The 13,423-nt window shown below is 40.0% G+C and overlaps 1 protein-coding gene across 3 annotated transcripts; it reads left to right on the top strand.

Moving 5' to 3' along the window:
* Positions 1 to 4,066: 4,066 nt before the first annotated feature.
* Positions 4,067 to 13,066, top strand: tmem200a (transmembrane protein 200A). Of its 3 annotated transcripts, none has more exons than XM_068018142.1 (3): positions 4,067 to 4,153; positions 4,432 to 4,705; positions 11,035 to 13,066. In XM_068018142.1, the coding sequence occupies exon 3, from the start codon at positions 11,050 to 11,052 to the stop codon at positions 12,511 to 12,513; it is 1,464 nt and encodes a 487-aa protein (XP_067874243.1). In that variant the 5' UTR covers positions 4,067 to 4,153; positions 4,432 to 4,705; positions 11,035 to 11,049; the 3' UTR covers positions 12,514 to 13,066. The 3 variants fall into 3 exon arrangements, with proteins under 3 accessions (XP_067874243.1, XP_067874234.1, XP_067874253.1); XM_068018133.1 differs by having other exon boundaries at positions 4,432 to 4,843; XM_068018152.1 differs by lacking the exons at positions 4,067 to 4,153; positions 4,432 to 4,705 and adding an exon at positions 6,025 to 6,066.
* The last annotated feature ends 357 nt before the right edge of the window (positions 13,067 to 13,423 follow it).

Below are 13,423 nucleotides of genomic sequence, written 5' to 3'. Positions count from 1 at the left end.
TCCTTCTGTGGCAGGAGATAAAGGATTAAATTTGTTCAATAGCTGGGAGCTGAGTGAAGATGACAGCAGAAACCCAGGCTAAATTTTTGAAAAATTCAGCACCCATCTCCAGCTAAACTCAAACCATTGGATTTACCAATATGAATTTCAAGGACTCATACAGGAATTAGGTGAGCCTATTGACAATTTTGTAACAAGATTGAAAAATGCAGCCAGGAAATGTAAATTTAAGGACACAGAAGAAAGGCTGATAGATCAGCTAATTTGGGGTTCTACATATTCTGAAGTACAAAAAGCTTAATTGGAAAGGTCAAGCTCACAATATTGCAGGCTGTTGACACTGCCAGAGCACATGAAACCATGAGCAGACAGATGAAGACACTGACTACCCAAACACTAGCCTTGAGTTAAGCCAAAAGAAAGGCAGCAGGGTTGATGCTGTGAAACAGCAACAAAAGAATGTACACCAGACAGAGAGAAAGACATGCAGGACCTGTGGACAACCACATGAATTCAGACAGAAGGAAATGTCCCGCATATAGATCAATCTGCAGAGGTTTAGATTTTTTTTAGATTTAGATTTAGAGATACAGCACTGAAACAGGCTTTTTGGCCCACCGGAGTCTGTGCCGACCATTAACCACCCATTTATACTAATCCTACACTAATCCCATATTCCTATCACATCCTCACCTGTCCCTATATTCCCCTACCACCTACCTATACTAGGGGCAATTTATAATGGCCAATTTACCTATCAACCTGCAAGTCTTTGGCTTGTGGGAGGAAACCGGAGCACCCAGAGGAAACCCACGCAGACACAGGGAGAACTTGAAAACTCCACATAGGCAGTACCCAGAATTGAACCCAGGTCGCTGGAGCTGTGAGGCTGCGGTGATAACCACTGCGCCACTGTGCCGCCAATCACTGGGAAATGATGTGTAGAACAAAAGGAAGTAGGTGGTAGACAAGTCACCAGAGCCAGAGCAGCAGGGAAAATAGGAATGAAAAGAAACCAAAATAGTCATATTCTGGAAGATGATAATGAGTTAGAACACATTAGACATAGGAACCATACAACTGCATGAAATATCTGGAAGCGACAGTTCCCAGAGAAATAGGTCCACAATGATAAAGCTGAAGGTAAAGATTGTTGCCGCAGCACAGAGTAACATCATCCCGCTCAGACAAGACCAGAAGGTCTTTCCTGAAAATTTGGAAGAAAGTGGTTATCTGAGGAAAGGTGCTCTGAAACTGAATGTCATGCTAACAGCATACAGGGGAACTGAGATTAACAGCTAGGAACAACCCAAATCAGAGGGACACAAAAAGGAAAAGATGTTAACTGTATGTTCTACACCACTGAAACAGATGGTCCTGCTATCCTGGGGTTGAGCAGTTGTGAAGAGCTGCAGATTATCTCAGTAAACCATGAGGTGAAGGAGGCAACGTTGAGGGTTGAAGATAGTACACCCATTGAAAAGCACCCTCCGACCAGAAGCAAAGAAGATCTGGGTATAAAGATGCATCACCTGGGGATTATAACACCACTGAAACTGAGTCAAATTAGAGATGAGACCAGCAAAAACAAGAAGTTACAGATGCTCTCTCAGCAAGTGATCCAGGGGTGGCCTAAGATACAGCAAATACAGCCAGCAATACAGCAGTACTAGTCTATCAGAGATGACATCTCACTAGAAGATGGCGTTCTGCTAGCCGGATCTAGAATAATCATACCCAAAACAAAGCAGGAAGAACTTCTCCAAAAGATACATGAAGGCCACATGGGAATGAAGAAGTATAAGCTCAAAGCCAGATCAGCTATGTACTGCATTGGCATATACAAAGACATGGAAAATATGGTGTCTACATGCAATGTATGCTAGAAGTACAGAAACAAAGAGCAGAAAGAGAAGATAATAGCTACTAAAGTACCACCCAGACAATGGCATACTGTAAGAGCTGATTTATTCACACACAATGAAGAATGGTATCTCATCGTCGCAGACTACTACTCAAAGTTCCCTTTTATCTGGAAGGTGAAAGATTTGAGAGCAACAACATTCCTCTCAGCAGTACGAGTTTTGTTCACTGAACAAGAAATTCCTGAAAGATTAATATGTGATAAAGGCACCCAATTCACCTCCAGAGAATTTAAGGAATTCGCAGACCAATATGGGTTCAACACCCATCACCTCATCACCACACTACCCACGGGGACATGGGTTTATAAAAAGGCACATCTAGACAGTCAAAAGAACCCTTGTGAAATGCCGAGAGATAAAGGAAGACCCAAACCTGGCCTTAATGTCACTCCGATCCACACGTCTCAAGGCTGACATGAAATCACCTGCAGAGCTGTTGAAGGAAAGAAAGTATAAGACAACTCTGCCAAGCAAAATACATCCTCCAAGTGACCAGCAGGAAGTCAGACAGCAACACAATGAAGCACAGGTAAGAGGAAAGCAATACTTCAACAAGTATGCTAAATCCCTATCTGAACTGTTGAAAGGACAAACTGTGCATGTACAGGATCCAATAATGAAAACTTGGAGCCCAGCAAAAGTTGTTATTGAAGTTGAAACTCCAAGGTCAAACACCATTGAGACAAAAACCGGTAAGCAAATGAGAAGGAACAGCGTTCATATTCGACCTATACCTGTGCTGGAAAAACAGAAAAGGTCATCAACACCACCAGAAACATCACTATCGAGCAAGACAACATTAACAACATCACCAGTAAGTGACACAACATTAGCAACAGCAAGCACAACTCCTACGACATCAGGAGCAACAAGTACAACATCGCCTGTGAAGCTTGCCAACTCACCACTGAGAGCAAGTCTACAAGATGGAGGTGCAACATCTTGCCACCTAAGCGATACTGTGAGTAATATTTTTAGAAAAGGATACACACAAGAAAATACTCTAAAGGGGGTTCAGTTTATTTCTAAAAGACAATTGTTAATCTTCTTTAGTTTTAAAAAAAATAGTTAACGATTGGAAGTTATATTGATAGAGAAGCATTGTGTTTTTTAAAAAGGGATGTTATATATATTATCTGTAAACATCTAATTAGCTAGGAACTATATGTTATGTGCAAGTGTTTTAGGGGGCCACATTCATGGCTGGAGAGTCACGTGATGTGTAACACACAGCAGCCTCCAGGCAGTCTTTACCAAACAGCATGGTGGGCTATATGAAATAAATAAGAACTTCAGCCTTTACAAGTCTAAAGTGTTATTAAATTGTAACTTATGGGAACCAGGAGGCATATGACATATTTCTCAAGATTAAACTTTGACAGCCCAAAGATTCCAGAGAGTTGTGTCCTTGTGTGATCCTTTTCATTAATGACCTATTTTTCAATTTGTACAGTTGGTACTGAAAGGAAGAGGGAGACCATTCATTAAACTCAGGTCCAGGAACTGTTAGAATGAACCCATCTATCTCAATGACACATACATGCAAACATGGAAAGTCCTGGATGGATTAACTGGTGCACATAGTAGTGGATCTCTCATGGTATTGTTTGTCGTAAATCTGAAGATCTAGGACAGGAGCATTATATCATATAATGTGCACTATTATTCTACTGCTAAGGTCACTTTAATTTGGTATTTGATAAGGGAACGTTAAAGACAGGAAAGTGTATCAGATACTTGAGAGGTAAAACTAAAATATGTCTAATTATTACTTTGCTGGGTGAGGTCGCCTGTGTCGATGAGAACTCGGAATTATGGCAACCAGTCCTTACAGCACTGGACTATCCAGTGAATTCACGTTCAATGCATAATATCCACACCTTCTCCAGCTCTCACAGAGGGAGGTTTCAAGCATTGGAGTGGAGACGGGGACGATACTCTAATAACGCAAATGAGACGCAGGTAATTTAAGTGGCCAATGAATGCCAATCCGAATTGGAAGCTGCTGTAGGTATAGGGGAATGAAGAGTGAGTGATCGGTAGACAGAAAGAGGCTCCTAGTTTCTATGTGCGTCACATTCCTTGGAAGGGAAATATCACGTGGTGGCAAAAAGTCCCAGTTTGTCTTTGCTCTCTGACACCTCCAACCTCAGCTTTTAGTCTGAGCAAGATCTTATCCAAGAACCCAAAGGAGAAAACATTCTGGGGGAAAAGCTCAGTGTGATCAAGTAAGTATCAAATGATAATCATCACAGAAAGCAAGTTTACAAGAAATCCTAACCATTTTTTTAAGAGTTCACCATTTGAAAATAACTTGCAATGCTAAGTGCGAGGTAATTTAGTAATTGTCAGAGTTTTACATTTTTTTCTCGCTTTGCAGACCTGAAATTATATAAAGTCAACTTTTTGTCCGCTTTTCGGCAGATAATGTTGGTTGAGAGCTGCACTGTGAGCAAAGGGCAGTCAGTTACTGTGTGTGACATTTCATTCTACCTACTCCCTATAGGCTGTGTACGGGCAAACTGGGATCTTGACGCTCCTTTGTGTAAGCGGCTCGAACGCGCTGATAGCTTCTTCCGGGGAATCGCTGCAGGCACAAGCCAAGTCCAGCTCCAAATGACCAAGATGAAGCCGAACGAAGGGAGCCAGAACTGTTTCAAAACGCGATATCTATCCAGTTAAAGGCTTTCCCGTCCTTCCGAGAAAGGCAGAAATGTAACGACACCACATCAAAGAGAAAGTTTAAATAATTAAGATGGTACTCTGAGGAGCTCGATCTGGTAAGAAGATTCTATTTAACATTAAAATCGGATTGCGCTTCGGTGAACGGATTCCTTCCTTCAGTTTCAATCTGTTGAAACCAAGGCGACGACACCCAGACAGGATTATATACTCGAACAGCTCGCTCTTTCATCCAGGTGAGAATTTCACATTTAAAATGAAGTCAATAGCCAAAACATCTCTTCCTGCCAGGGAAACAGACTGTTTAGCCCGCACTACATAATAAACGAACTGCGAAAACAGACTGCCGTTGGGTGTTGCTGTGAAGTGTGAATGAGGATAGGAATGTGACTGTCTCTTTAATTCTCTGTTAATTTCGTAGCTTTTTATAGAGAAAGTGCTGAGATCGCTGCTGTTAAATGTGAGATGGATTCCCAAAGCTTGTGAATTGGAAGGATGTCAAACTGTTAGCTGTAAAAGACGGTTCCGTGTTAGTACTTGTTGCAAATGTAAATAACAAACTATGACTTAAACTGGCGGCCAGAAGGAATGAGAAGATCTCTGTATAGTTTGCGAGGTGCTGCAACTCTGACCTAAATAGTGGCCGAAATAAAATCAAGGGATTTGAAGTCCTTTATGTTTGAGACGTACCTGAACAAGCAAGTCTACCTTTCATGAGCCAACACTGGTTCCCCCTGATTCTGTTACAACGGTTGGAACAGGACAGTGTTACACTCAAAGGATCGATAGCCTTTCATCAAATTGGCTCTTTTTTAAAAGGGACATGTCTACCGGGGTTGCACAATAAACATGGAAGTGAGGAGCACAATTGGAAGGGCAGAATTGAGCTTTAGTTGGGATGTTTCAATTATGATATTGTTGGTGCTATGAAGATGTATTTGCTATTGACTATATTTCGTCTAGCGTTTAAATCACCCAGATTTCTTCTTCCAGAATTGATCTTTTAATTTTAGGTCAGTTTTACAGATTATAAATCAATGAACACTCTCTTTGTGATTATAGATGAAGTGAGCAAGGTTAATGGAATGCAATCAGGAAAAAGGAAATGTTGGAAAATAATGATAGAAAGTTAAACATGGCTGAATTCTTATTTATTTTTCATTAACTCAATCCAAATCCAACATAATCCTGTAAAGTAAAAGCAAAATACTGCAGATGCTGGAAATCTGAAACAAAAACAAAAAATACTGGAAATACTCAGCAGGTCTGGTAGCATCTGTGGAGAGAGAAGCAAAGTTAACGTTTCAGGTCTGTGGCCTTTCACCAGAACTCTGTAAAGACTTGAATGATGGATCGTGCAGCTATAAGGAGCATATCATTTGAAATGGAAGAGATTGACTAAGACTGTCCCTGGAAATGACAGTTACCACATTAGCAGAAAGAGAGACAGAGATAGTTGGTTAGTACTTCAGTTAAAGTCGCAGGCAGTAAGCACTAAGTTTTAACCCAAATGTAATCTCCAGACTATATTTTAAATTAGGAACCATTACTGAAAATTGATATTAAGTATGCAAATAGCTCATGCAGTCTCTTCCAGTTTATTCCATTTCTATCAGTTCCATATCCATGCAGAATTTTTCTCTGACTCCTATTTAATGTTACTCTGAAGTATCATCCACTCCCATCAGTGGGAAGAAATATCCAGATAATGGCTATATATATAGACACTGTTAACATCACTCCTTTGTCAATCCATATGGTGGTGTAGGAGAAGACGTCACTGATAACTTCCCTCCCACAGTGACTGCAGTGCAATTGCCAACTTTTTCACTTTAGGCAAAGCATAAAATAAAGGCAGTGTGCTTATGCTTAATGTATGGCTACCTAGCAACCATGTTGTCCTCCTCTAGGATCTCTCCTCTTGTCCAGCTGAATGGCATTGTCCTCTCCTGGCTGCACTCCTACCTATCCAGTTACACCCAGATAATCTCCTGTAGTGGCTTGTCTTCTCAAGCCCGCACTGTTACCTTTGGAACTCTCCAAGGATCTATCCTTAGCCCTTTCCTATTAGTCACCTATATGCTGGCCCTCATCTGAAGATATGACATCAGGTTTTGCATATTTACTGATGACACATAGCTCTACCTCAACACCATCTCTGTCGATTTCTCCACTGTATCCGCATTGTCAGCCTACTTGCCTGACATCCAGTCCTAAATGATCCCCAATTTTGTCCAGTTAAACGTTGTGCAGACCAAAGCCATTGTCTTTGGCCCAAGTTGCAAATTTCATACTCTCACCACAATTCTATCTCCCTCCACTGTCAGTGTTTCAGTCTAAACCAGACTGTTGGGTCCCAGTCCACAAAAAGCTTCAAATTTAAAATTCTCATCCTTATTTTCAAAGCCCTCCATGGCATTACCCTCTAAACTTCTCTTTTAAGATCTTCCTTTAAAGCTATCTCCTTTAGTCAAGCTTTTAGTCATCTTCTTAGTATCTCCTTCATTGGCTTGATGCAATTTTTTGTGTGATTATGCTCTTGTGAAGCGTCTTTGGACAGTTTACTATGTTAAAAACACTATATTAATGCAAGTTGTTTTTAAGAATCATAAGCATTGTAGTTACTAATCACCACAATAGTTAATGCAGCTGTTAACATTTGCCCAAATAAACCAAGGAATTCTCAACATGGATAGTAATCCATACAATCTTGGAATTATCAGATTGAACCTTCCAGATTACCTTTAGGCTTTGTTTCTTTTCAAAAGTGATCTAACAAACTGTATATGTTAAAATTCCATTTTCCACATGTATCATAACATTTAATTTATCTTATAGTTTGAGACTTCCATTCCCAGCTCCAGAACATCTGTTGATTCCTTCCATAAAAAGCAAAGATCACACTAATATACTCTACACAGTGTGTGATCTGTTCCTAGATACTTCAGTCAATTAAATTTACTTTATTGCAATTTTGTTCTCTTTCTCTTTATCCAGTGTCTAACAAAATTGACTGCCATGAGAAGGTTTATGAAAAGCTTTCCCACAGCATGTGCTTTGTATTTTGTTATTGTGGTCATTATTAAAGCCACACTTGGCAAGCTGGGTTGATAATTTGTTCTTATTTAAGCACTTTATAGCGGCATGTGATTTTGGAGCAGAGCAATCTAATATTTACACTATTGAAGTGTAAGTTAAAGAAAGCAGTGCAATGCTAGCCTTTCTAACATTTTATTTTTTCCTCATAGTTCTTTATAGAATTTGTATTACTCAAGATGAAGCAAGATAGTATGGGTGATAGAAGCAGATTATTTCCAGTAGTTGAGCAGTCAAGAATGAGGAGCAATAAATAAAAGATTGGTTGGTTGGGATCCTTCCATCTAAGAAAGATGATGAACACACAGCAAACAATGCATTTAGGTGGAGTGGCTTCTCTTGGTGTACCTTTGCCGATGGCTGTGAAGGTCAGTCCTTGAGAGACAGGTCCTGTCACAAGTGCTGCACGCGAAGCTGCCAAGTGACACTGTGAGTTGTTGTTTTTGACCTTGGCACCTGTTGCCAAGCTGCTGTAGCAACTGATCATCATGGTAGTGCACCCCAGTCCACAGGATGTGTCGCCATTTTCCTCTTTTGCCAGCTAGTGACTCCCGGGTGCGATAGTCAATTTTGAGGACCTTCATGTCATGCTTGCAAGCATCCTTGAAGTGGAACTTTGGGTGCCCCACTGGTCATTTGGCCCCAGCTGCCTCACCATACAGAAGGTCCTTGGGTATTGGACCGTCTTCCATCCCGCAGACTTGTCCGATCCACCAAAGCCACCTCTGTTTGATTAGTGCCAACAGATTTAGGAGCTCTGTCTTTGAGAGGACTGCCACATTTGTGATTTTTGTCCTGCTAGGATATACCCATAATGCACTGCAGACAACAAAGATGGAAATTATTGAGCTTCTTTTCCTGGTAGCTGTAAGTCACCGATGTTTCACAGCCATACAGCAAGGTGCTGAGAACACAGGCCTTATAAACCATCAGTTTTGGTCCTAAGGGTCAGCTTGGTGTTATCCCACATGCGTTTTGCAAGTCGGCCAAAGGTGGTAGCTGCTTTCCCTATGAGTGTATCGAGCTCTGCATCAAGGGACAGATTGTCTGTCACTGTGGACCCAAGGTAACAGAATCTGCTAACCACCTCCAGTGGGGTGTTATGTAGTGTGATCAGGGCAGAGATACAACACCTTGTCCCATGACCACGGTTTTCTTGACGCTTATAATCAAGGAGAACAAGTTTTACAGGCATGGGAGAGACAGTTCATGAGTCTTTATAGCTGAGTTTCCGTGTGAGCGACTAGTGCAGCATCAACAGCGTAGAGGAGTTCTCTGATCAGGATGCAATGTGTTTCTGCCTTTGGTTTCAGCCTTGATAGATTGTAGAGCTTGCCATCTGACCTAGTGTGCAAGTAGACTCCTTCCATATTTGCAGGGAAGGCGAAGGTCAGGAACATGGAGAAGAAGATGCCGAACAAGTGAGGGCTAGGAAACAATTCCATTTCACTCCATTCTTCACTCCGAAACTGCCTGAAGTGGAGGCATCAAACTATACAGTGCAATGCATGTTGTCATTGGAAGGAGTGGATGAGACTGAAAGCCTTTGCTGGCCAGCCAATTTTTCCCAATATCTTGTAGAGTCCTGCTCTGCTGATGGTGTCGAATGCCTTAGTAAGATATACAAAAGTATGATAAAGGGGTATACGCTTCCCTACACTTTTCTTGTAGCTGGTGTATGGAGAAGATCATATCCACAGTAGATCTGCTGGCACGGACACAGCACTGTGCTTCTGGGTACACTCAGTCTAAAAGTAAATGGAGTCTTTTAAATATGAGTATTAAGTATTGTAAGAAATTTAGAATTGAAGGCAAAAAAAACTTCTTTACACAGTGAGCTGTGAGTTCTGTGGAATTCACTTCCAGAGATAGTGATTGAGGCAGACACTACGTCAACATTCAAGATTGAAGTCAATTGATGGAAGGGATATAGTAGCAGGATGGATAAATGTGATTAGAACTGTTTGCTTGCTTGGAGGGTAAACACCAACGCAGATTGGACCAAATGGCCTGTTCCGGTGCTGTAACTTCATTGCATTTCGATGAAAGTGAAATAGTTTTGACACTAATGACAATATGAAGAACTCCCAGGTCAAGTGAAACACCAGACAAATGCAATATTGACCAATGTTACTGTGACAGTATGCCCAAATGCCAGTCTCAGGAAGTCATCTGCTCCTGCATTATCGTGACCGTTTGCTGAACTCTCTAAATTTTATGGGGGGTTACTAAAGTATTATCAATATATAACTGTTTACACATCTCTTAAGTTACAAATTCCATATGTTACATTTGATGCCAGTTGTATAAGGCACAAGCTTTCATTGTAAATATTTCTCATTCCTAAATGGTGTTGGAAAGAAGAAAATTCATCCTGATTTCTCAGGAACAGATCTGAAGCCAGTTCTCAGTGACAATGTTCTATTGTCACTCATATTTTATATGAACTTCAATTACTCGTCTGGAGTTAATAATTTTAGCTGTTGAACACTCAAAGAACTTGATATTTTTAATTTTTTTTTTCCTTTTCCCATCCTGTTGCTTCTCTGTGCCACCCACATTCATGGGCAAGAAGACAGTGAGATAATTGACCACTAAGCCTCTGAAAGCTCTGCTTTATAATCAGATACTAGGAGGTATTTGAAAGTGGCCTGGCATGATGGTGTTTCAATATACCATCCCATTCAGTGGGAAAGTGCTTCACCGCCACAAAGTAAATGCCTATGATGGCTTGGCTGCAATGGTAACTCAGCAAGAGGAAAGAATTCCTCTGGTTGCTGTGTGTAGCACAATAGTTTCTGCATTGATGCATATATTTTCTGTTTGATATCTTTAATGAAATAATAAATACATTTTAAATAAACATTTTTATTTCATTAGAAATGCCTAACAGAAGAAATCTTCACAAACAGACTTAAATGTCAGTAACACAGTGACCAGAGAAATACTTAACCCTGTGTGGAAATCAGTGGCACAAAATTTCACTCTGCCAATTTTGGCCCAGTATTCTTTTTCCTCTGTGCTGTCCATAATAAGCTTTCAGTTTAATTATTCCATTATTGATTTAGTTAAAACATATTCATGTAAAGGGGCAGTAAGGATGTATTTGATATCAATGTGCGATTCTTTGTTAATAGTAAATTTGAAGCAATTTAATTTCTCATTTAATTAACTGATGTTCCTCATTTTAACACTTTCCTAAAAGGCCTCCTAAAAATAATATTTCTGTGAGTTATTGTATGTGGTTATTCGGAGAATGGCTGTTTTGCACATTGACAAAAGTTCAGCTCGACTATTCTGAAACTGTATTATCCTATTCTTCACATTCAAGGAAGAAGACAGCACTATGATAGCAACAGGGGGTGTAATAACAGGACTGGCAGCCCTGAAGAGACAGGACTCAGCTAGATCACAGCACTTTCATCCTCCTCCTCCGTCCTCTGTTCCAGCGAAAAGGCGACCCAAACGTAAGCCCAAAGCCAATGTCGTTGTAGTAAGAGGCAAAATCAGACTCTATTCACCTTCAGGATTTTTCCTTTTTCTTGGAATTTTGATTTTGATGGTTGGAATTGCAATGGCAGTTCTTGGTTATTGGCCACAGGAGGCAAATAAGAAATATCCTGTAGTTTCAAAATCCGGAATTCCAGATAATGGGTCTCATGTAATAACAGACCACGCTGGAGTGTTAATGGCATTTTTTGAACAGCACTTACACTCTGATAAAATGAAAATGATTGGTCCTTTCACCATGGGGATAGGGATATTTATATTTATTTGTGCTAATGCAATACTACATGAAAATAGGGACAAAGAAACAAAAGTGATACATATGCAAGATATTTATTCCACTGTCATTGATATCCATAGTCAAAGAATTAAAGAGCAAAGACATATGAATGGGGTTTGGATTGGCCACTCTGGAGATTCTAATGTCAAAGGTTATGACAACCATTGTGCTGCTAAGCTGGCTGCTAATGTATTATTGTCATTTTCTGGGTCATCTAATGATGGAATCACTCCACAGAAATGGAACTGTTATGAGGAAGAGGATGGACTACCTAAGGATGCTAATACGCTGTTATACCCAAAAACCCCAACACCATCAGGTTCCATCTGTAGGCTACAGACAGAATCTCAAAGAGAGAAAAGTAGCAATCCTAAAAAGTGTGAGACAAAGTCTATTGTTTCATCATCCATCAGTGCTTTCACACTCCCTGTTATTAAACTTAACAACTGTGTGATTGATGAACCTGAACTTGATAATATCACAGAGGATTCTGACCTCAGTAAAGGTAGGGCTAGACACATATCGATGACTTCTTTAACAGTACCATCAACTGATATTAATGACTCCTATAAGCCACCTAATCTGCGTTTGTTAAGAAGCAACACCACTGTAACAGATGGAAAAACACCCAATGCATCTTCTGGTGCATCCATGGGAATATTTCTATCGCCAGGTTTCCCCAAGAAAGAATTTGGATCAAACACTTCCCTTCACATGTTGTCCTGTCATTCAAAGTCTTTGGACTTGGAGAGAGGTCCCTCAACACTCACGGTTCAAGCCGAGCAAAGAAAGCACCCAAGCTGGCCACGGCTTGACCGTAGTAACAGCAAGGGTTATGTGAAACTGGAAAATAAAGAAGATCCAATGGACACACTACCCGTACCACAAGCTGCTGTAAAAGGCAGTTACACGAATAAAGAGAAATTACTTATGATCTCAAGATCTCATAATAATCTAAGTTTTGAAAACAATGAGTTTTTAGATAACAAGTTAAGGCGTGGAGCTTCAGAAACTAGGTTTTGAAAGATGATTGGTTTCTACCATGTGTTTATATTTTAAGGCACTTTTCAAGAAATGTATTTATGTGAGAAGTGCATGTCTATTTTAAAGAGATGTTATTTTCAGTACAAATTAAAGATTGAATATTTGTAGATTGTGATCTAAACTGGCATCTTTGCATCAATGGGATTTTTTCATGCTGGTTTGGAGTGTCGCAGACATATTTCATGCTGTGTTTGTCAGTTCTGCATTAACCAGCTGCTCAGGTATTGACTGATTTCAAATCTCAGTCCAGACAGACAATAACAACACCAGAATGGCATTTACCTTTACTTTCCTCATCCCTGATGAATAGATAAAATTTATAAGTCTAAAGTGAAAGTGGCATTAAGTCTACACTAAGGAAGTATTATTTTAATGTATTGAAAATTGATTGAATGATAAATTGGGATCAGGGTGGTTGTAATTCCGGTATAAAAGTTGAGTCTGTGTTGGATGGCAATTCGCCAGATATTTTGCTATTAACTCCATATTAATGTCATTAATATACATTTTGCTATTTTTGGAACAAAATAAAATGTGCATATCATATGAATTATGTTCTGTATGTTTCTATTTTATTGAACATCAGCAATCATTTGGACCTGTGAAAATGGAGCGAAAATGCTTTTGCCAGCAGGATCTTGACCAGTGGAAGGTGGAAAATTGAGTCACAGAACTCACCAGAGCCTTCCATTTCACAAGGTACACAAGATTCTCAACCTGGATGCCCACCAGCTGTGCTGTCAATTGCACAGAATGTATGAGAACTTTTATTAGACAGCTCAATTTTATTAAATTACAGGCAAAATAAGGCAGGCATTGGTTTCCCTGTTTTCCTGTCTAATACCAAATTTACCCATTTAAAATGGGCATTAAAGGCCAACAATATACA

This window comes from Heterodontus francisci, chromosome 3, assembly GCF_036365525.1.
Source record: "Heterodontus francisci isolate sHetFra1 chromosome 3, sHetFra1.hap1, whole genome shotgun sequence".
Lineage (NCBI taxonomy): Eukaryota > Metazoa > Chordata > Chondrichthyes > Heterodontiformes > Heterodontidae > Heterodontus > Heterodontus francisci.
Note: the sequence above shows the minus strand (reverse complement) of the source record. Positions and strands in the feature narration are given on the sequence as shown.

Coding starts and splice junctions, on each gene's coding strand:
- tmem200a (XM_068018142.1), top strand. CDS start 11,050: ATGATAGCAACAGGGGGTGTAATAACAGGACTGGCAGCCCTGAAGAGA.